The 24,411-nt window shown below is 43.4% G+C and overlaps 1 protein-coding gene across 3 annotated transcripts; it reads right to left on the bottom strand.

The window, feature by feature from the left end:
* Nucleotides 1-1,085: 1,085 nt before the first annotated feature.
* Nucleotides 1,086-23,780, bottom strand: LOC125444769 (L-threonine 3-dehydrogenase, mitochondrial-like). 3 transcript variants are annotated; one of them, XM_048517431.1, is made up of 11 exons: nucleotides 23,630-23,762; nucleotides 21,404-21,499; nucleotides 12,944-12,963; nucleotides 11,512-11,714; nucleotides 10,263-10,305; nucleotides 9,750-9,820; nucleotides 7,211-7,360; nucleotides 6,931-7,103; nucleotides 4,859-4,949; nucleotides 3,003-3,272; nucleotides 1,086-1,300 (listed from the first exon to the last, which is right to left on the bottom strand). In XM_048517431.1, exons 4-11 carry the CDS (start codon nucleotides 11,693-11,695, stop codon nucleotides 1,152-1,154), a joined length of 1,131 nt encoding a protein of 376 aa, XP_048373388.1. In that variant the 5' UTR covers nucleotides 11,696-11,714; nucleotides 12,944-12,963; nucleotides 21,404-21,499; nucleotides 23,630-23,762; the 3' UTR covers nucleotides 1,086-1,151. The 3 variants fall into 3 exon arrangements, with proteins under 3 accessions (XP_048373388.1, XP_048373378.1, XP_048373396.1); XM_048517421.1 differs by lacking the exon at nucleotides 21,404-21,499 and having other exon boundaries at nucleotides 23,630-23,768; XM_048517439.1 differs by lacking the exons at nucleotides 12,944-12,963; nucleotides 21,404-21,499 and having other exon boundaries at nucleotides 23,630-23,780.
* Nucleotides 23,781-24,411: the final 631 nt, after the last annotated feature.

The following is a 24,411-nucleotide window of genomic DNA, read 5'->3' as shown; positions in this document are numbered from 1 at the left end:
CCTGCTCTTAACCACTATGCCACTGCTGCTCTAAGTGACTAAACAGTGGGTTGAAAACCTAACTGCACACTGTACAAAACCTCAGTGAAAGCTTATCTGCTTGGCAAGATATCCTTGGGGTTGGTGCCCATCTCCAATGACAAGTTTACCATGCAGTTCTTCCCTGGCAAAACAAGGACCTATCAAGTCTTCTGTATCTCCAACTGGCCCCTTCTGCCATGTTTTCTCCTTTTTGCTATGTTGGGCTCCTGCTGCCAGATCCTAGTGCACTTGTATATTACAAGGAAACATAGCACCTTCTTTAAGAAATGCAGCACCAAAAAGCCACCTCATCAGTGTCTTGTTTAAGAGGTGCATACCTGAGATGCAGGTGGGCTGTCGCGTTCCATTATATGGAAGTAACACTATCATGCACATCCAAAATAGGTGAGACAAAAATTGATCTGGGTTTGAAGCAACAGATTGCATTGATAGAATGAATCTGCCATATGCCTCTGGTTTGATTTTGTATATTGCAAGCTACACCTTAAAGGACTTAGTAGAAAGAGCTAATGTCATGGTTACAACACTAAGCTTGGACTAGGTGTGAGTTCTCTTGGGCCAGTTGGTTCTTTAGCATATCCAGCTCCAATGGACTGTTATGAGAAAAATACTAATACCAAGGACCTGAGTGACGTTTCCGGGAGAGAACTGGTTGATGTAGGAATGTTTAACACCCCTGTTTCCTATCTGCTGATCCTCTTATAAACGACCCCTGGTTCCCACATCACCATTATCTCAGCAGATATGTCATCCCAATTCTGCATTTGCTAATGTCAGCTTGGCTCTTAAATCCAGTAGCCAACAAAAAGACATGGAAGAGGCACCAGGCAACAAGAAAATGAGAACATCTCAGGTATCATGTGAAGGTTTTTGCTTTGGTAGGGGGAAGATGCAACGATGAACAGGATATACCATACAGAAATCAAAATTATGTTGGCCCACAAGCCTAATAGCTAGACTGCAACCAGGAATATTTAGCTAGCATGATAAAAACTGCAAGAAAGGTGAACCCAGAGAAGGCAGTCACTTGACTGCTTCAAGACTTAAAAACCGAAGAATTTTTTATTTGGCCTTGGTCCAGTTGCATTTATTATAGCATGAAAGGAGGGTCAGTTGGCCCGGGCAATCTGGGTAGTAGAGGATGCAGAGCCAAGGAAGTTGAACATTGTGTTCACCAGGTCCGGAAGGTCATAATCATGTTTCCATCCCCAATCTTGGCGGGCGTTGCTGTCATCAAAAATCATGGGCCAGCTGTCAGCTGTGGAAAATAATTATAAAGAGAAAGATTTAAGTTGAAGCTGGGGGCTAAGGCACATATTTTAGCAGGTGTGTGTATATATTTATACCCCACTGGCTGTTTTTCCTTTAAACAAAGCTACGTGGGAAGTGACCATTTTTCAGTGGAAAAGAGGGGAAGGGATGCCTAACTTTCCCCACTTGGAAATCTGGGCTCTCTGGATTTCAAGATCAGTGTTTGCAAGAGCAGAAAGCATGTTTAAAGTCCTATGTGTGAGAGTGAATGATGAAGTGACAACAGGTAAGCAAAGTTTAAAACCCTCTGCACGCTTGTCCAATGAAAGTTCTACCCTTGCAAAGCTGCTTTCATTACAACGAGGGGCTGTCTGAAATGAAACACAGAGACTGAAATGAAACATAACATTTAAGTGTAACTGCAGTACTCTTTCTGCCAGCATGAACTCTTAAATAGTTTGCGAAGTGCAAGAAGCAGCAGAAGTCTGGGGGACATCTCCACTCATCCTTGTTCCTCCAAGAGCAGGCTGAAGGTTCCCACTACAACACCTGCTCCTTTATTGGCAATTCTCAGGGGTGAAAGCAATTTGTGTAGGGAAACAGAATAGAGAGTTCTTATCCTCCCCCAACAATTCTGTGGAACTGATCCTAATCACCCCTTACTGTTTTTATTATGTCAAAATAAGCATCAGGAAATCCAGTCCCAGATGCCAGTGGAGTGCTTCCCTGCTTGTAGGTTTCAAGGAAGGGTAAATCCTGGGCCAGGACTCAGAAAGGCAGTTAACAACCTACACACTTCATTCACTTAGAGATGTAGTGTCTGAACTCCTTTCTGATGGATGCTCTAACACTCTCTTTTCTTATACCAAATTGGATGTTTTGGCTATGAGCAAGGTAGCAAAAGTGCCACTGCTTTCTTATGACAAGATGACCTTGCCTTGTGTAAATCAGACTTCTGGGCCATACAGTCTAGTATTGCCAGCAGTACCTGGTAGAGTCTCATGAGGTTCTCTTTGGCCGTTTCCGCACGGCCCATTAACGACGGCCTGGGGGCGGTAAAAACGCCGCCCCCAGGCCAGCTGTCAAGATAGGGCGCCAAGCTGCTGCAACGCAGCAGCGGGTGATCTGGACGCGCTTCCCTCCCCCCAGGGCGGCGCCAGGGTGCTTCTAAACAACAACCCTTTAAAGGGTTGTTGTTGGGGAGGAAGCGCTCTTCCTGGAGGCGCTGGTGCTAACCACTGGAAGACGTTGTCTCTCGTTCGCTTCACTCACGGTAGGCTCGCCGTCGCCTGTGAGCGTCGCAGAGCTGCTTCACGCTGCCCTCCGACCCCTGGAGGTCGGAGGACAGTGTGGGCGGGGCTGCGACGCCCAGCAGGCGACGACGAGGACACCGTGAGTGGGGAGGGGACGGGGGAAGAGGCGGCTCCAGAACTCTTGGCGGCGTGGGGGCGCATCCTGGCCGTGCGGAAACGGCCTTTGTCTTTCTAGCTCTGCTCCTTGAGTTTTTACCTTCTACTTGTCAACTACCATTATTCAATGTAAAAAAAAAGGACAATCTTATATCAGCCTAAGACCCTGGCTCTAAACAGTTAATATTAAAGAAGGAGGCATAGCATGTGAAGCATAAACAAGTATCAACTGGAGGTTCCCTTTTTCCAACACTCAAGATACTTTAATATATAGCCACAAAGTAATAGGCAGGAACTAACCGATGGCTTGTCTGACTGCATCCACGTTGTAAGAAACTTCAAGTTCTGGAATATGCTTCTGGACCTCTTGAACCAGCTCCTCAGGAGTAAAACTCATGGCTCCAATGTTGTAGGTCCTCATGCTAAGCAACTCAGCAGGCGCCTCCATGATCTCCAAAGTAGCTCTCAGGCAGTCACTGATGTACATCATTGGGAGGCGCGTGTCTGGTTTTAGGTTGCATTGGAATTTGCCAGTCTTCACAGCATCGTGGAAGATTTGGACAGCATAGTCTAGAGGAATGAAAAGTTTTCAACATAACTGCAATGCCCTGTCCCTCAGTATCAACTACAAGAATAAAGCACCTGCTGAAAATATCACAACTCCTACCAAAAGTACCAAACAGTTCACTTGTTTTGTTTCGTAAGGCTTGTTTGGTCTCTTTTAAGGAGCTGGATGTGTCTAGCTTGATAAAGGAAATGTCTTGAGCCAGAAAAGTCTGTCTGGAAAATGGAGTTGTGGCTAAGAAACAAATACAGCTCATCCCATAAGAAATTGTTTGAAAACTACTATGTGCATTTTCTTTCATGACCTTTGACCTTTGTATGTGTACAGATACATAGAGAATCATTGTTATGTGGAAACAGCCCTTGTCAAATCAGCTGTACATGCACTGGCTGAAGATGAAGAGTGTGTTGAATCTTCTTGCCATCTCAGGACAGTTGAATGCCAGATTTCAATCTAAGAACTGAATGGGTCAGCAACTTTAGCTCTACTGCCCTCTCCTACGCAAGACAAAGACCTCTTCAACTCTCTCCTTCTTAGTGCAAGCAACAACAGAAGTACTCATGGAACATTCTCCTTATGGCACCTTGTCTGATGACTTTCAATTGCTCTGGTTATGGTTCAGATGCAGGACCAAAGAGTTCTGGGACCCTCATATCTTAGGAACTGCATATCCCCATATTGCCCACTGAGGTTACTCCGTTCCTCTGACGGGAATTTACTGGCGGTCCCAGGTCCTAAGGACATTAGGTTGCCCTCAAGCAGAGCCAGTGCTTTCTCAGCCCTGGCTTCAGCTGATGGAACTCTCTGTCAGCTGACACCAAGGCCCAGCAGGATCTTTCTCAATTCTTCAGGGCCTGAGGGACAGAGATGTCCTCGTGGGCTTTGCGTTGAGGCCTTCCACTGTTACAGTACCATCTTACTGGCCTCTCAACCACTTACAATCGACAATTAATTAGTCCATCGGACTGAATACCACACACGTGTATTGTTATGTATATTTATTGTCTGCCTCTCCTCGATTAGCTCCTGTCTCCCAGCTATCCTTTAATGACTCAAATTGGAAATTTTATAGGCTGATGGAACATTATCACCATCTTTGATAAAGGTTTGATTCATTTTTTGTTTCTGTTTTAATGCTAACTTGTGTATTGTTTTATTGAATGTAAGCTGACCCATGCCTGGCTACGGCCACGGATGAGCGGGATATATAATAAAATAATAAATAAATAAATAATAACAATTAAGTGCATAAGGGAAAAGGAGCAACTGCCAGAGGCAGTCAATAGTGGTCCCTCTATTAAGCATTTGATTTCGATTCTTTCCACCTTCCTCTGCCTTGAGTGGAGACTTCAGAATTCCCAACAAGCATAGCTCTCCGGCAAGCATGCCATGCAGTCACACTGTGCCATGAAAAGAAACACATCTTACCGTGACGTGCCTCTGAAGATGCCAGCCACAGATGCAGGTGAAACATTAAGAGCTGAAACCACCAAACCACAGCCACACAGCCCCAAAAGCCTAGAACGGCCAGTTGATTCTGGCTGTGAAAGTCTTTGACAATACATGTATAACAATTTGGTTGCTCTCTTACCAGTTGTTCCCCCACCAGGCTGGGAGTCAGCTGAAATAATGCCAGGATATCTCAGGCACCGGAAGTCCAACCCATACCTGTAGTGGTAATACTGAAAAGAAGAACATAATATGCAGTCAATAGCTATACCTGAGGAGTACTCTGGCTACCTATGATAAAATGTTCAAAGTATCCAAAGTATCATAAGCAGAATGACCTTCTACTCTCCCACTGAAGCCAAATGAACTCCCCTCAAATGTTGCCCTTAGAAGTCAGAGAACCCCCAAAAACTGTTCTAGGTTCAACAGTTCTTGGGAGGATGGAATAACTGGTGGAAATTTCCCTGCCCTCCTCTGCCTGGGGAAATGTACGTCCATGGCTGCAAGACAATCTTTGACGCCAATTCTATGTGAATGGATTTTAAACACATCCTACAGAAAACTGGGCAGACTGACCGTTTTCCATATTGAAACAAGTATTTTGAATTGTCTGCAGTGTGTTCCTCTTAATTGAAAGAGGACCAATGGAGTCCTGTAAAGGGAATAAGGTGCGCCAATCCGACTTGCACTGGAGAAACAGTACTCAAGGTTCCACAGGGGATGATCTTTTGAGCCAATATTTACAACTTTTCATTATTACAGAAAACAATAAAAAGGTCTGCATAAACATTAAGGCTTTCATAAGTGGCATCCAAACACATATATTGGCAATCAGCATTCTTATTTTTAGGCTTCATTTGAAGTGACTATATTCAGGTTTAAAGGAATCATAAAAACCCTGAAGGTATTAAACTAGAAAAGAGGAAAGGAACCAGCAAGAAACAGCCACTCCATCCAAACACTCCCAAACGAAACCAGATACTGCAGAAAGTCACGTTACCAAAGCTTAAGTAAATAAAAAGTTCTTTAACAAATGCTTAGAAGTCAATAAAGAAGGCATCTGCCCATGTACATAAGGAGGGCATTCTACAATCCAGGCTATCCCACTGCAAATGTCCCCTCTCTGGTACCCATCTACCTCACTTCTGGAGGGGCAGCTGCCCTTAGAACATGGGCAGGCCCGATATACCCCAGGTCCCTGACATTTAGGAACTCTAAATATCAAAGACAACACTTTGTTTCAGCATGCCATTTGAACTGGAAGGCACTCTTCCACCATTGTCAAGATGTTACCAAAGATGCAGTTAATTGGGCCACTATATTTTAAACCACGTAAAGTTTCCAAATGCTTTGGTGGGCAGTCTCTCATCAAACTTATTGCAGTAGTCTAAGGGCACTTTTGTACATGCAGAATAACACACTTTCAGTGCACTTTGCAGCTGGATTTTACTGTGCAAAATAGCAAAACCCACTTGCAAACAATTGTGGGTTTGTGGAAACAATTGTGGAAACAACAACCACTGATTGGTTTCCCACCCTGGGACTTGGACAATATATACCCCACTAAACATTCTTTTCTCACTAGACACAGTGTGTAACAGACTTCTCTCTGTGATACACTTCTGAAGATGCCAGCCACAGATGCAGGTGAAACGTCAGGAGAGAATGCTGCTAGAACACAGCCATTTAGCCTGGAAACCACACAGCACCCCAGTGATTCCGGCCGTGAAAGCCTTCAACAATAAACTGTGAAAGTGGATTGAAAGTGCATTATTCTGCATGTGCGAAAGTGCCCTAACTAGTACATTATGAACAGGGCAACTCAAAGAAAAATTATACCTCTCTAAGTACAACTGACTTAGAAGGATATATATTTGCTTTAGGACTACACTGTAAGGCATGGATAACTGTGGCAAGATTAGGTTTTCTCATTTAAGGCTGTAGTTGATGAACCAACTCAAGTCAATGAAAAGCACTTTGAGATGCAAATGCAACTTTAAGCTGCAAATCTGATCCCACAGGAGGTTGCAGCTCAGTATGGGAAAGACAAAGACAAATTCCATGTTGACTTTCCCTCCTCCCAACAGTATCTCCATCTGGTCTGGATTGAGTTTCAGGTTACTGAGCCCTTATGAAACTGATACTAAATTGCATTCATGACAGATAAAGCTTCTCCACATGTTGAAGCAGGAAAACAACCACATAGATACTTACCTCTCCCATGAGCTCAGCATGAACTTTGGAGACACCATAGATTGTCCTTGGCCTTTGGATGCAGAGATCAGGGGTTGGATTTCTAGGGGAGGTGGGTCCAAATGCTCCAATTGTGCTAGGTACAAAGAGTCGCAATTTGTGTTCTGCAGCGATGTCAAGAATGTTATGCAATCCTGGGAATCGCAAAATAGAGATAACAGCCTCTTACCCTAGATCTTCAGTTCCCTTGGGCAACATAAACAGTTATCCAAACTATACTAAGCCTGCTGACACTACCCACCAGTGATATTGACAGATCTTGCCAAAGGGACATTGGCTTCTCCAACAGCACTGAGCAAAGCACTATAATGAAACAGCCATGTAATCCGGTTGTTCACTACTATCTCACGCAGGTTCTTGTAGTCCAAAATGTCAGAATAGATAAAAGGACCTGAAAAGAAGAGGTGAAGATGATTTAGGAGAAAGCGCATGAAATAACTTGCAGGGAAGAATGTGTTGACTGAATCAGCGACTCAGCAATTACCACTGGTGGTCGTGGAAGAGTTCTTTACTATAACATTTGTAGCAATCTCTTTCCATACAATTATAATATTGTAAACAGTTCAAAAACTGTACCAAGCTCTGTGTGTTTTTGTGATATTAATGATTTTTTTTGCAGTCAAGTCACATGGGACTTATACCCTGGTGGGGTTTTTCAAGACAAAAGATGTTCAGAGGTAGTTTGCCATTGCCTGCTTCCATGTCACTATCCTGGTATGCCTTGGAGGTCTCCCATCCAAATAATAGCCAACCCTGGTTGGCTTCTGAGATGTCATGAGATCAGACTAGCCTGGGCTATCCAGATCAGGGGCAGTAACAAAAAGGTGCCCATGATATGCCTAACACAGTCTATTTTGAAGGCAGGTTGAGACATTTTTCTAGCTCTTGTTACATCTTTTCCAGTTCAAAATGCCATGAAAATTGGTTTCATCCAAGACCATGGCACAATAGAAAAATAAATGCATATACAGTAAACAATAATAACTACACAGCAGGGGTGTCTTCAGCTCACTAAAATGATATTGACAGTACTAGGTATTGACAGTACTGAAAGTACTAGGCAGCCCACAAAACCAGGCATTTTATGGTAGCATTTTGTCCCTCAGAGTACCTGCCTGAACAATTTTAAAGAATGCTCTTTTACCCTTCATTTTGATTTCGTTCTGAACTGGCAAGGAAATTCTAAAAATGTGGATTATTTGGGCCAGATTTAAACATGATCCTGGGCATGTAAAAACACACACACCAGAGGAACGTTCCATGCAGCTGATGTTCATTTAAGTCAGATCCCACATACTCAAGCAAGAGATGTATGGCTTGAGTGGGACCATGTTGGTTGTTAACACTGTGGGGAGAGTGCCAGCAGAAGGACTCATTTTCAAGTGTAGGAAATTTGCACAAATTGGGCCTCATATTTCTGAAATCATGTTCAATTCAAGCCCCTGCGGCATAGATTCACTTGTGATATAGGCTAATGGCAAACAACAGCTGTCAGAGGAGATGACAAGATCACTGTTTCCCTTGAGTAACAAACTATTCACATACATATTACTGGGTTGCATCCAACCAACTTCTCTGCTCAATCTTGGGAAAAAACCCTTGTTCTTACAGCCATTGTCCACAGCATAGCCTTTATGGTGGTCATAGGCGACCCCTTAATCCCTTTTTCCACCAATCGAAAAGCAGGTTGGATCCAACCCACTGATCAAATATGTTTTTGAAGCTGTGCTGAGAATGAAAAGTAATAATGTGATGAGTGAGCAGCTTTCAAAAGCCCAAAACAATTCATGTCCACATACTGTTGCTCCTCTCAAGCTCTTGATCTTGTTGTCTTCCATGGCAAAGGAAGATTAAATGCAATCAAGACAGCATACTTGTCCTCCAGATTTTCTTTGACTGGTTTATCATTTATGTAACTCAGTTGACATTGAACTACCATCAGAAGAAACCTGATCTGGCTACCTACGTCCATTTTGATGTTTTATGTCATCACACACTATTTAATTGGAGAAACAAATAAGATTTAAATGTCAAGCCTCTATTATGAAAGATCCTCTCTTTAGGAAGTTAAGTAGCTAATGCTAAACTAACATTAGACTTTGGTGATGTTCAAATGAATTAGAAGAGGCAGGGAGATAAATAACCTCACTTTTTCAAGAAGAAGGACTAAGAAGAAGAACATGTTCAAATATGCTTAGGGAGAAATCTCTACCCTGTAGTCTCATCATAACAACGAAAATTAAGCAATTAAACCAGGAGATGGGTGCATTAAACCCTCTTCACAAGACAGGAGTAATCTTGTAAGTTACTTATCCATGTGTTTCTTGGTGCAGGTGTTAATTTCTTCCTATGGTGAAGGAATGATTAGGGACAGAGAAAAACAGTTCACAACCCCCCAAGTCTGCACACATGAACACCTGAGGCTGCCTTAACCTGAGCCAGACCCATGGTGTATTCATACTCAGTCTTGCCTACCCTAACTGGCAGTGGCTCTCCAGTGCCTACCCTAACTGGCAGTGGCTCTCCAGTGGCTCTCCTCTCCTAGCAGAGGTTGTTCACTTCATGTACAACTTGATCCTTCTAACTGGAGATGCTATGGATTGAACTGGAACTTTCCACTTGCAAAGGTGATGCCATGACACCTCCTAAGGACTCCTCTATAAGATTATCATGAGGGATACTACCCAGACTGCTTCACAAAGGGAATTCTCTCTTGCATAAGATGGCCATCTTTCCTGGTCTGTAAAGACAAGGGGCCTGCTCATAATCTGGTCACTTACCACTATAGAAGACATTGTCAGGTGGCTTTCTAATGTCTGACAGGATCACATTGTTCTTCCCAAAGCGTTTTCTAAAGAAGATGATACCATTAGTCACTTCAGGACACTTCTCAAAACATCCATTTCCATCAGACAAATCCTTTTCAAAAGACATTTAGATATGAAAGCTCCCATTAGACCCCTCAACAGAAAATATGAGAGGGCTAAGTATAATTCATTACAAAAATTACTGTGTCAACACAGATCAGTCCAGACAAGCCACCCAAGTGGTTGCTTGGAGTGACATGATGATGAGGGCATTAATGTTCCACAGGAATTCAGCTTGCTTCCTGCCACTGGTGGCACAAAAGGGATTGGAACACATGAAACAATAAGGCAATGATTTGCCTGCACTTTTTAACATAAAAAACTGATTGTGAAGGTTCATGGAAATCTTGGTCTCCGTCTTAAACAAATCATATACTGTAAATAAGTACACTACATAAGAAGATTTTTTTAAAAATTACAGCTTACCTCAAGAGTTTAGAAAGTCCTACTCCAAGCTGACCTAGACCCCCTAAAAGTCAAGGATGAGAGGAGATAAATCAAAAGGAATTAATTTAGTCCTTGCCAGAACTTTAAAAAGGGGGTGGGGGTTGTTGCATAAATAGCCCCAGAAGAAAGATTACTACTCTATGGAAAAGGTGACTAAATAGTTAAGAATACTTCAGGGCACTACTGAAGTTCTGTTTTGAGGCCCTGACGCCACTGTCTTGAGGTCCTTTCTGATGTATTTATACAATCAGGATCAAACTTGGCATGGTTCGAATTTCAGCATTTGCTCTCAGGGAAACACAGCGAGCAGCACAACACCTTGTGTTCCTCCAGCCAGGACTGGCAGCTTCTACCTACCACTTGGAATGGACATTTTAATGGATCAGATCCAGAATTTTATTCATCCTACTACCGTGTGTCAAAGAACAGTGTGCTCACAGACAGTAACATAATTAATGCCCTATTTTATGGTGAACAACTCATAATCCAACCTAAGATACCAGCTCAAAAATTATACATTCCTAGTGGTTCTATTCCTTCTGATAAAAATGGCAATATAACTATACATAGGACCAAAAATCAAACAAATTCTATACTATGTTGGTGAGAGACTAGACCTATGTATACAGATAAGGATGATGGAAGATCTATCCACCAAGTGAGCTACTTGGAACAACATTCCTTGTTTACTTCTACTCTCCACTCCTGCTATCCCTGTCTTATACTTTGGGCTATGCACATGGTCTACTTTGTGATAAGAGAGCGGCCCATGAGACCATCACTGCTTCCCTAACCCTACATTTTCATACAAACCAGATACAAATTAAGATGGCTTGATATATCAATATAATCCTATTGACTGCTGTATTGCTACTCTGATGTTGTTAATCTATTGATTCACTGTATGTATTGCTTTATTTTTAAAGTACTAGATATTGTATGGGTTTAGCTGTATCTTATTGTTCATGCTGCTGTTTAGGTCTTAGAAGCTGTATAGCCTGTAATATCAAGACGCCATCTGAGGTTATTTAGTTATATGTATTTTACTATTGTTATGGTGTATCTTTGTTATATTGCTGAAATGTGTTGCTTATCGTGTTGTTAGCCGCTCTGAGCCCCTCGGGGATAGGGCAGGGTACAAATATAATTGAAATGAAAATGAAATGAAATAAGGACATTCAATCATCTCACAGAAAAACAGTCTGCAGCAGTAGTAAAGCACACTGACCTGTAATTAATACTCTGGGATGATCTGCTTCTGAGAAAGATACAGAATGAAAGTTGGCATCTGACGTTACCTGCCGGGGTGAGAAACCAAGACACCTCACCGGCACCACAGTAACCTGACAGCCACAGCCAGGTCTCTGCAACACCTGTTTGACAGCTTGACTTAGGCGCTTGATGACTGGCATTGTTCACACTTCAAGTGCACTGGAAGAAAAACAGGAAGTTACAGCCGCTTATAGCCCATTTTGCTAGCTGTCAAAAAAAAATTCCATATGGTAAAATTTATATCCATTTACTGCTTCAGAAAATCCAGACTTGTCTAATTACCCAGTACCATGTGTAAGGGAAAGGGGACAATCTCTGCATAAGACTGACAGATTGGACGGTGCCAGAAGTAACATACAAACCGGCAATGGATATCACTCTGGAACACTCTGACCTGATAATGTTATTTGCTTTAGGATTACCCTGCCAACAACCATTTGTATAAAGTAGCATTTAGTTGTAAATTGGATTGCATCCAACATCCATACACTAAAGCCATTTTGAAAGTCTTCCAGTTGTCCCCTGCAAGCCACTGTAGAGCCTGCTCAAGACAGCTGGTGGAAAACCCAAATGGCACACTTTTCTTGTTGACAGACACCGGATATTCTCTTGCACAAGGTTCACTGAAACGAATAGGCCTTATGCAAGAGAGTGGATAGAAACCAGTCACCACCACACGCCACCTGGATCCGAACTGGCGCAATTAACTTGATTGATGGGAAATGTTACACAGCCTTGCGGGATCAAAAGAATAAAGCACTTTTTAAAGCAAGTGAATAATATTTTAGCAGTCACTTGTGATAAGCATTTTTAAAAAGCGCAATTCTTTATCCTTTGCCATATCTGCTGGAATATGGCCCAACTTACTAGCTCTCAAGAGTCAGCCAAAGCAAGCAAGAGTACACCTGTCGGCTGTAAATCTGATGCAAGGGTGAAGAGTTCAGGCTGCTGATTCAAACTACTGATGGAAGTGACAGCAGCTTTTATAGGGCTGCGGAATGAAGAAAGAGAGAAATGACAACGCCCGTAGCTTTAACACAATCCTTCCACAGGCGCTCCCAAATTAGAATGCTGGTTAGAAAACTGACTAATTGATAGAAGGGCCACAATCTGACCTAATACAAAAAGTCATCAATGATAAGGAAAAGCTATCAGCCCTTGTGATGAAAAATAACCTTGGTGACTACAATTCCGCAGAAGCAGAATCTTCTCCTGTCGTTTGTGGCTTCCTGGAGGAGAAACTAATGTTACAGACAATTCATTTCCTTAAAATAATAATCTATTTCTTAATGGCTTAAAAAGGCTTCGCGTTCCTCCCCACACTCCCTCCAGAGCAGTAATATGAGCCAACAGAACCAGGCACGTCTCACTTTCCTTGTTCAGCTTACCTCCTCTCCTGCCAGTGGCTCTGAAAAGCAGAAAGAGAGATGAGTCAGATGGGCCTTTATAAGGCACAGCCTCCCTGCTAGGCCAATCAGGAGTCTGGAGGGAGTGGGAGTTGTCCACTAGGCTTTATGCAAAACCACATGACATCAGCATAAGGCAGTCACATCACAGCCCGGTTTGTTTGACTTAAAATAACGTCACCACAGCACAGGTGGGGAATTCTGCAGACAGCGTGCAGCCTGCTGTTTCTCTCAGACAGTCCAAGTCACATGATGGCCTCAGGGGCTAAACTGACTTTCACTGATTGGGTGCTCCCTCTGTGGCTATTGTAGTAGCATCAAAAGGTAATAAGATTTCAGAACAACAAGCTGGGGCTGGAATTAACCATCTGAAAGACCAAACACCACCACCTATTGCAACAGAACAGGACTATCTTTCTGAAAATGCTGGGGGGAAGAATTAGGACTAATAAAAGGAAACACTTCTTCACGCAACCTGTGATTGGTGTTTGGAATATGCTGCCACTGGAGGTGGTGATGGCCACTAACCTGGATAGCTTTAAAAGGGGCTTGGACAGATTTATGGAGGAGAAGTCGATCTATGGCTACCAATCTTGATCTTCCTTGATCTCAGATTGCAAATGCCTTAGCAGACCAGGTGCTCAGGAGCAGCAGCAGCAGAAGGCCATTGCTTTCACATCCTGCACGTGAGCTCCCAAAGGTACCTGGTGGGCCACTGCGAGTAGCAGAGTGCTGGACTAGAGGGACTCTGGTCTGATCCAGTAGGCTAGTTCTTATGCATATGAGCATGGACAAACCTACATGATCTGCAAAATGGACACATCTTAAACTGAATGAGCGACACCAACAGACAGGCAAAAGATATATGCTGGCCAGACCACCATTTAGAGAAGCCCTCCTTGCAATGCCCAGCCAGAGTCTAGCAAAAGTGAACACCACACAATTCAGTCTCTCCACAAACACAGTTCCACACCTTTCAACATAGGTATGAAGATGGGGAGGGAACTGAAAGAGTCCTTGGAAAAAAAGAAGTCCCCTTTCCAAGTTGTCTATCCCCTCCCCCAAATTTTCACATCCCTGTTTATGCCTGATGCTTATGCCATAGGGCTGTTTCATGAAACAGTTTCCCCTGACATTGTTATTCTGCCCTTGGTGACATGACTAAGAACAGCGGTGGCAGCCCCTAGCTGGGAATCAGAGGACGTGATAGAGCAGTGCCAAATGCCTGCCACATGCCTACCAAACAGATCTCCTAACTACATACTAGGTCGTGTTTTGTCAGACTGAGCAAATGTCAGTATTATCTTCCTTGTAATCCTTGGTTTTGGGTTTGTTCCTATCTTAGTTACTCAGATTTTCCCCATTTCTCTTTCACCAAATCATGGCTTGTGGTTACATGTGACCCAGACAAACAAAGGTTTTCTCAGAAATAGAACTGCAAAATAGCTTCTGAGAAAGACAATTGAATCATATTTCCACTTCTAAAGAATGTTACATCTTAACTGATTCATGATCATATGGATGGGTTCAATTTAGGCAGTGGCGTAGAGGGAGAAAATGGTGCCGGGGCAAAATGGCACCTGGCCCCACCCCCCTACGCCACCCGCAGCTCCCCTACCCCCCCTCCACTGAACAAGTTCAGGCTGAACTAAGGTAAGTGGGGGCGGGCATGGGGGAGGGGTGTGGGGTGATTTTCCACCCCCACATGACCCCAATGGCACGCAGCTGGAGCACGGTGGCCCACCACCCCGTTGTAGCTCCATTTATGCTTTTAGGTATTCAAGATTCTTTCTATCTGGGCACAACTGAGTGCATACTCACTCCTATAGCACTTGCAATGCTTTTTTGGGATTTAGATAGATAGATAGATAGATAGATAGATAGATAGATAGATAGATAGATAGATAGATAGATAGATAGATAGATAGATAGATAGATAGATAGATAGATAGATAGATAGATAGATAGATAGATAGATAGATAGATAGATAGATAGATAGATAGATAGATATTTATATTTATTAATTATAATTGTTAATATAGTGCCAGCTATTCCCTTTGAAGCTCTCCCCAGTTTAGGGAGCTCATATTGGTCAAAGCACATCTCCCAGGATATCTCACATGCACGTTAATTTCTTTAAAAACCCTCTCCTTGTGGTGTACTCTTTTAAGAGTGCCTGTGTAGCAAAGCTAATAGCTGTGTGAGTGGGGGGGGGGGGGTAGTCTCAGGCCTCTGAACTGGCCTGCCAAATCGGTATGGACAGCACCTTTACCTGCTATATATAGGAAGGCAAAACAGTTTCAATTAAAAGGGCATTGGGTAAAAGGGAAATTGCTTTGGCAGATCTGGTTGCATTTATACTGTTGTGTTGTGTTGGCTCCTTGCAATTTGTTGTTGTTGCCTTGGGCCTAGGGAGAAGATAAGGTGGGATATAAATATTTCAAATAGATAAAATACTTAAAATTTACCACCAAAGTCACAGAATCATCAAATCTGGCAGAAGTTGATTCAGTTCAGTTATGTTTCTTGACAGTCATTGGACTGTAACATGAAAGGGCACAATTTGAATAAAATCTGGTTAAAATAATTCAGATTTTAACTGTGTGACATAGACAGGTAGGAACTTGCTATGTGAACAAGAGGGTTCATCAGTTCAGCAATTCCGAGAACAAACCATTTAGGCATTAGCACAGATCTTGAGCAATACAAATAATATGCTAAAGTGAAATACTATTTCAGTTTCCCTTTACTCTAAGATACCCCAGTAGTTCATACGAAAAAAACCAACAACTATGCTGTTAATGAAAATGAAATCAAGACTAAGTGAGCAAGCAACGAAAAGGCCCTTAAAGGCCCTTAATGTTTCAGCGATCCCTTCCAAAGCAGTAGGAAATAGAGATTAGCAACCACAAAAACAAAATTATATAAACATCTTCACAGGAAGGTACCTAACAAAGGAGATTAACCTTGGGGGGAATATGGCAGGTTATTATACCGATAAAGTAGTTGCAGTACTGACTCCCCACATAAGAATGCAAAACAGGTTTTTGAATTTGGCAGGCCTTTGACTTTCGTCAGAATCAACAGAGTTATTTATGGAGAGTTAATGATTTCTGGTAATATGAAACTTTTTCAGCTTTGGTTTCAAAGGTGGTTACATAAGTATTGGAAGGGCTGTTACTTAGAGGAGGACACGGAACTGCTTCTGTTGGCAAAAGAGGATAGGACTCACAATGATGGGTTTAAATTATGGGCGGAAAGGTGCTGGCTATATATTAGGAATATATATATTTTACAGAAAGTTGTTCAACAGTGAAATTAGCTACCCAGGGAAGTAGTGAGTTTCCCCTCACTGGCAGTCTTTAAGCAGAAGTTGGACAATTTGTCAGGGATGCTGCAGGCGGATCAGTGGCATATCTTCACAAAACCCCTCCCCCCCACACCCAACCTTGGCTGAAATCCCCCTGCCCCCTGCCCAGTGGCATTTACCTGAGAAAGTCCAGGCGGGCAGATGGTCTGAGGGAAGCAGTGGGGAGCAAGTGGGCAGCTGGCTGTCATGCAAGCAGTATGCAGAGAGTGGGGGAAGTGGTGGGGACTGGGTTGGTGGCTTGCAGGCATGCAAGTGGCATTTGGGGAGGTAGGGAAGCAGCAGGGAGCAAGTGGGTGGCCAGCTGGAGTGCAAGCAGCTTGTGGGGGGGGGGGGGTGTGGAAGTGGTGTGCAGTGGGCTGGTGTGCAAACGGTGTGCAGGGGTTGGGGGAAGTGGCGGAAAGTGGGCAGGTGTGCAGTGGGCATGCAGGCAGCATGGAAGGAGGAAAAATGGTGGGCAGGTGGCATGCAAGTGGGTAGCCAGCAGGTGAGCTACTGCTTGCTCCTGGGGTGGAGGGCAGGGGGGAGTAATGGTCCAGTGCGTCCCCCATGTGACTTAGGCATGTGGTGCCTGGGTTGCAAGACCCCTCCCACCCTCCCCAAGATATGCCCCTGAGGCTGATCCTCCATTCAGCCTGGGGTTGGACTAGATGGCCTACATGGTCCCTTCTCACTCTGTGATTCTAAAACAATAACAATGCTATCGGCAACTATTCTTTTGTTAAGCTACAGTACCAAATGTGCAGCTAAGTTACCTAAATGTAAGTTAAATTGTAGAGAGAGATATTTCTGCTTTAGATGTACTGCATTCTGTAGAGGCCAATCTACTGGTAGGGAATTCAGATTAACCTTTGCACTCCAACACACACCATCTGGGTGACCTTGGGGCTAGTCCAGTGGTGGGATTCAGCAGGTTTGCACCACTTCGGCAGAACCGGTTGTTAAAATGGTGCTTGTAAACAACCAGTTGTTAAATTATTTGAATCCCACCACTGGGCTAGTCACAGTTCTTCTGATCTCTCTCAGCCCCGCCTATCTCACAGGGTGTTTGTTGGGGGTGGGGGGGAGAGAAGGGAAAGGAGTTTGTTAGCCCCTTTGAGTCTCCTTACAGGAGAGAAAGGGGAATATAAACCCAACTCTTCTTCTTCTTTGCTTTGGAAGATGAGGCTCTTGTTAGCTCAAAAGCCACAACAGGTTAACTGACCTTGAAGCTCCATTACGGTGCTTCCAATGAGAGTTGACAGAGATCAAGAACAAGATGGGCAGCAGCAGGCTTGGACTCATAAATATTTCACTCAGTAACAGATAATCAACCAGCTTTGACTAGCTTGAAAGTGGCACAAAGATCTTTATGAACTAGAAATGGACTGGGAATGAAAACCAAAGAATGCAAGACAAAGGGAGTCAGCTTGCATTAAAACAAGTATTTTCATGGACCATCGGCAGCCAAGTCTAAGGAAGCCTCCTAGACTTCTTTCTTATCCATATGCATTGCAAATACTTAAGAGGGATGGAGTGAAAACTGAAAACACGTGCAAATGCCCCCGTTTGACAATAATATTAGCATTACCTTGAGAGGTGCTTTGTCGTCGAAGGAATGTATCCTTCCATGGGCAAACTCCCCCCCATACTTGCATACATCCCTGAATCCACAAAAGCGCCCATCCAGTAAACATGAGACTCAATTAGGAATTGAAATGTTTCAGAAATAAGCTATTGCACCACTACGAAAGAATTCTAGGCAGTTGTCAATCCCACAGACCTTTTCCTACCACTATCTCTACAGGAGGAAGTTTGCAGAAAACCACAAAAATTCTGCCAAAAAGGGCTACTCAGCTCTAAAAAGCTGAAGGAAAAGAGTCAAGAAGTTACAGGAACTGCAAGAGGAGGACTTCACCATGCACAAGCAGTGTAATGGAGATTATTCTTCAAGAAGCAGTGCTTGCAGAACAATGGAGAGCTGTCCTGCCATAGGCAGGAAAAGAGGGAATGTCTGCCCAGGAGAAAAAAGGTGGACACTCCAGACTCAAATGTTTCCAGGAATGACAGAAATTCCAGAAATGAGGAAAAATGGAGGAGAGAAGAACAAGGTAAGCCACTTTGGGCCCCCATTGGAGAAAAATGTGGGATACAAATGAATCAAGTAAACTAACAACAAACAAATCAATAAAATTAGCTGTGAGAGAGTGACTGGCCCAAGGTCATTTAGGGAACTTCCATGGCAGAGTGGAGATTAGAACCCAGGTCTCTCACATTCTAGTTCAAGACTCTGTTCCCTACATATCACAGTCAAAATCAGCTGTTCCATGCAGCAGCGTCAAAGGACATACAGGACTGACAGTGCCCCACTAAGACACATCAAGGCTCTACATTATGTCAAGTTTAAGAGCCCCCATACAAGTATGAAAAAATGGGCGAGTCTCTGATCTGAGGTGAGGTGAATTTGGGAGGGGGAAAATATGGGCATATCCAAGAATCCAACCCAAAGGGAATGAATGCTCAATGCAAAGGAGATCACAAGTGCAGGGGGAGGGCGGTATAAAAGTGGAACGAATAAATAAAAAATAAAAATAAATGCTCTGTGTTTATGGGGTGGTTGGCCATTGCATTCCACAGGGTTTTTACACTTTATTCCCAGCAAACTGGATACTCATTTTACTGCCCTCAGAAGGATGGAAGGCACAACGAACCTTGAACTGGCTACCTGAAACTTATTAAAAGGGCACAGAAAATGAGAGGTTCAGAGACAAAGTTTAGTCTTTGTGGAGTGTCATGCACAGGAGAGACCTAGTGTAAGAACAGCTAGATTCGAGTCCAGTAATCTCATGAGGCTAATCAGGATATCAGTAGGTATTTGTATTTCCAAATAATCTGTTGTCTACCTTCTTCCCGGGAACTGAGCCAGCAGATGTGAAATCACACCATTTTATCTTAAGAAAGTGGGAGGAAATCATTGTACAAAGCTGTTTCCTCCACCCACTGCTTTCCCATCTACAAAGGGTGCTTTTTGCAGTATTTGTGGTTTACAAACCTGTGACTACAATCAGTTCATTACAAGCAGGCTGAAATTCTGCAGGCCAATGCAAGATTCATTTATGTGGATCTATGGCTGCCAACCACCAAGTGGAACATGAAGGTGTTCCAGAATTACAACTGATTGCCAGATGGCAGAGATCACTCTGGAGAAAATGGCAATTTTTGGAGGGTGGACAGTTCAGCATTATTCCCTGTTGAGGTCTCTCTTCTCCCCTTGATTCTTTCTAGGATTTGGACGGGAGATCTTTACAGAATACCAGGGTCTTGACAAGGAGGCAAGCAATGGCAAACCATCTTCAAGCATCTCTTGCCTTGGAAACCCTACGGGGTCACTGTATGTCAGCTGTGACTTGACAACAACAAAAGAAACTTTTGAAGAAGAGCCTCCATTTTTAGAATGTGAAGTAAATGCTGCACCGATAGCAATTGGGAGAAACAAATCATCAGGAACAGATGGGGCATCAATACAGTTATTCCAAGCCACGGAAATGGAATCCATCAAAATATCGACAAGAATAGGCCAACAAACATTGAAAACAAAACAATGGCCAGTAGATTGAAAACAGTTCACTGACATTCCGATTCCCCAAAAAGGAGATGCCAAAGTCTGCAGCAACTAGTGGACCATTGTATAATTTCTCACACAAGTTCAGTGATGCTCAAAATTTTACAGTAAAGACTGTTACCAATTTATGTTTGCTACTAGAGAGAATTTCAGAAGAAAATCATAGATTGTAGTCACAGATTCCACAAAACTTCTGACTGTGTCAATCATGAAAAGCTATGGTTTTAAAAGAAATGCGGGTGCCACAGCATGATTGATGCGCAGTCTGTACTCTGGACAAGAGGTTACTATTACGACAGAATATGGAGAAACAGAATGGCTTCTAATTGGCAAAGGCATTAAGACAAAGATGTATTTTATCTCCCTGTCTCTCCAATCTGTATGCAGAATATATCACAAGGAAAGCTGGATTGGATTTTCATGAAGCTGCTGTGAAATTTGGTGGGGAGGAATATTAATCTGAGATAGGCCAATGGTACTACAGTACTGGAAGAAAACAGCGAATTTCTGAAACTATTACTGCTGAAGGTTAAAGGAAAAAGTTCCAAAGCAGGACTACAGCTGGACATTAAGAAGACAAAAGTAATGAAGAATTAACTATCTGTATTTGCTGTTTTACTGTTAATGTTTTTTTCTGTGGATGCTGCCTGGAGAGATTTCTGCTGGGGTGCAGGGTATAAATATTTAAAATAAATAATACATAATTGATACCCCAGCTTGCCTCCAGGGAGAACAAGGCAAACACACCTAGGATTCTCGACAGTACCCCATGTAGGCACTGCTCAGACCGGCTTAGCTTCTTCAAGGTTGCTGAGTCACCAGCCTTCAAACCTCATCCTTTACACATACCAACAGAATATATATATAAAGGTGGGGGAGGGAATGACAACAGCAGCAGCATCAAATCCATCATGCTAAGTAGAATATTGGGCAACAAGTGCTCTCCAGCATTTCTGATCTTGGGCGAGTGTTTCAGCCTCTTCCCATGCAATACTCATGACAACAGCAGGCTTTAAAATACCATGCAACCCAAGAATGGGGGTCAAGGGAGTATCTTGAGAAGTCTGTTGCCACTCTGCCACAGAGTTCTCAGATATACTATTCAGATAATGGAACAGTTTCTGCCAAGCAGAACAGGACAGAAGGAAGTGGGTGGGGAGAATTGTTTCTCTCCCTAACCCTTTGTTCTATTATATATGGTTTGTGACATTTCCACACAAGGGCAGATTCCGCATGGGCCGAAAAACAGTGGTGTGAAAACGGTGTAAAATGGTTTAAAATGGTGTAAAAGGCAGAGGCTGCCCTCCAAATTTGTTCCATGGCAATAGGAAGCATGGAAGAGACAGAAAGGCTAGCAGTAGGAAGTTGCGAAAGTAAAAGTTTGAGCATTGCTTCCTTGATAACCCCCAACGCATCCATCTGTCAAATAATGCAGAAGCAAATACACATTCAGAGACATGCATCTGTCCATACCCTGCTAACACAGCTGATAACCTGTAGGTGTCTTTGTGCTTGATCAGATTTCTGCTAGTTCTGCAAAGGAAGATCTGTTGGTCACGCACAATTATCCTGCATGAACAGAAGGCATAAAAATCAGAGAAATGAAACAAGAAAGTGAAATATCGAACAAAGGGGGCAGAGGCAAGGACTGCAGAACTTGTCAACTTCAATTCAGTAACAGGCCAATAAAATACAAAAGAAATGGTTCCGAAAGACATTATTATGATTCCCTGTGCCCAGCAGAAGAGGCAGAGAAGATTACAAAGAAGAAAGGAGACTGCAACCTGGCAAACAAACAAACAGTAGGACTGGTTGTGGTGGGTTTTCCGGGCTGTGTGATTGTGGTCTGGTAGATCTTGTTCCTAACATTTCGCCTGCATCTGTGGCTGCAGGCCACATCTAGACGCAGTGTGTAACAGACTTCTCTCTGTGATACGCCTCTGAAGATGCCAGGCACAGATGCAGGTGAAATGTTAGGAACAAGATCTACCAGACCACGGCCACACAGCCCGAAAACCCACCACAGCCAGTTGAATCTGGCCATGAAAGCCTTCGACAAAACAATAGGACATTGCCTGAATGAGCCTGGTTAGTGATAATCAGTGATTTCCCAAGCAGAACGTGAAGGCTAGGCAGTTTGTCAGTGGCTACAGTAAAGATGCATGTGGTGCAGGGAGAAGGGATGGAGGGTGATGTAGAGAAACTCCTTTGGAAGCAACTCTTTATAGTTCTTTGTTGAATGGGAAAATCAGAGGCACAACACTGAAAAGCTGGGATGATCTTAAACAGAACTTCAAAGAGGCAATTAAGCAGAGTGACAATTAACAGGCAGAGAAAAAAGGTGTTTGCAACAGGTGTAGGTGTACTGGGATCTATTTTGGGGCAACGAATACTGGGGATGACAACAAACTAATCAGAAAGGCATTGATGGGACAAGTAGAAATCAAACCAGACCCCGCTCTCCACTCAGCAAAGGAAACTATTACTTCTAGTAAGGATAGAATGGTCTATACCAAGCAGAAGGCGTCAATAGGTTGCATGCCAACCTGGAATAAACTGCAGAAGAAGACAGAGCAGGAAGTAATGAAGAGGTTTTTTTAGAGGAGCATAGCCTAAAATATGCTGGCACGGAACCTGAAAGACCAGAGGCAGAGCAACATAGGGCTTTGAAGTGGAGAACAAGTAGGAGGAGGCACCATCAAAGATGCTATTTAAAGAATAATAAAAGGCACAATCTAGTGCAGGAGTGTGCATCAGGCAGAGCATCACTGGAAAAGAGGCAGTGAATAAGGAACAGGGCTGGACATCAGAAAGTCTGGGGCACACTCTGTGCAAAAGAGCAGTAATTACTGTTGGAGAAGTAGGGCATGAAAAGCATGTTTTAAGAGGGGCAGGGTTTTTTTTCCAGTACAGCAAGAGGCAAGGAAAGGGGGTTTCAAAGGGTTATTAAGGCAGGCAGTCCTAGAAGCAAGTACCATCTGGAGATGGGAAGCAAGTCATACAGAGTTATATAACACCAGGAGGATGGATAAAGGGGCATGAAGGAAGTCATGAGAAATTCCGAATTATCTTCTTTGCTTGTTAGGAAGTCTTGGAAAGATGTGTATAATAATTTTATGAACTAGCCTTGATACCAACTGCTTGGAAATAGTTCTCTGCATATTGCCCATGTCAGCAAAGTTCTCTCTCCTCAGCCTTTTCTATTTCTTTCTTTTATCATCACTACTTCTTCTCTGTGAGGGTGCTAATTAAACAGGCCCTTCAAAATGCCAATGTAATGTAAGTCATAAAAACAAGGCAACCAAATACCTGAAAATATAAATTATTAACCAACTGAAAATGAGGGTGGGAAGAGATATAAGAAGGCCCATTCAGAAAAAAAAAAGTTTTATTGAAAATGATAAATATCAAGCCAAAGCAGAAAAGTGACAGAATAAAATCAACTAAGGAGGGGGGGGGGGGCGCAGGGGGATTTCTTGGAAGCACCGATCACCAATGCAGCCTAGGCACAATTTCAAGGACTAGAATAGCCTAAATAATCATGACTAGCCAATCCATCACCCACCCACCCCCCAAAAAAAGCTTGAAGGAGAAAGTCCAGCAGTACATCCACAATTGGAAAATTGACCATACAACGCATGAAAAGCTAGAAGCATCCTTTAGCGGGAAAAGAAGGCATGGTTTTCCTCCCTTACTTACCTCCAGCTAGGTTGCGTTGTGACCCAACTGGCAGGATAAACCCACCCGCTGGAGCATCCCGCCAGACAAATGGCAGTCTCTGCGTGGCACACTGGCACCTGACTGCTTGTACTCGCTGCACCGGCTCCCAGCAGCAAGCCACGCCCACACGCACCTCAGCTTCTGATAGGGTAAGAGAGAAGGATGATTTTGCACTGCGATGTTTCTTCTTCCCTCCCTCCCCACACACCCGCCTAACCGGGGAGAGGATGAACGCGGCATGCAAAACGGTGATTGGCGGCTGTGGAGCTCGCGGCGGTTACCATGGAAACCTCTTACTCCAACCGCTCGGCTGGTGGCGGGGTGGACCATTTTGGCGCAGAAAGAACGGAGAGGAGACGTCATACCTGGCGGGGAGTGTCTCCTCTGACGGCATATCTGTTGCGAGGAATGTGGTTTTTGAGATATTCATATCGATATGGCAGTATTTTGCCCGTGTGTGCATGTGCATAACGTTCTAGAAAATAGTTGTCTCCTTTTTGAAAACTCCAGCTTCTAACATTGTAAACTTATATTTTTCCATTGGATACTGGGCATAATTGTCCTGATTTGTGGCCTGCTTTTTGACGAATCATATTGGCTGTCAGAAGCTAAGCATGGCTAGCTCTAGTTAGTGTTGTGATAGGAGACTACCAAGGAAGTTCTGGATTGCTACACAGAGGCAGAGAATGGCAAACCGTCTCTAAAGTCTTTTGCTGTGGGGTTACCATAAATTGCTATGAACTGGTGAGAAAAAATAAAAT

Source organism: Sphaerodactylus townsendi, linkage group LG01, assembly GCF_021028975.2.
Source record: "Sphaerodactylus townsendi isolate TG3544 linkage group LG01, MPM_Stown_v2.3, whole genome shotgun sequence".
Classification (NCBI taxonomy): Eukaryota; Metazoa; Chordata; class Lepidosauria; order Squamata; family Sphaerodactylidae; genus Sphaerodactylus; species Sphaerodactylus townsendi.
Note: the sequence above shows the minus strand (reverse complement) of the source record. Positions and strands in the feature narration are given on the sequence as shown.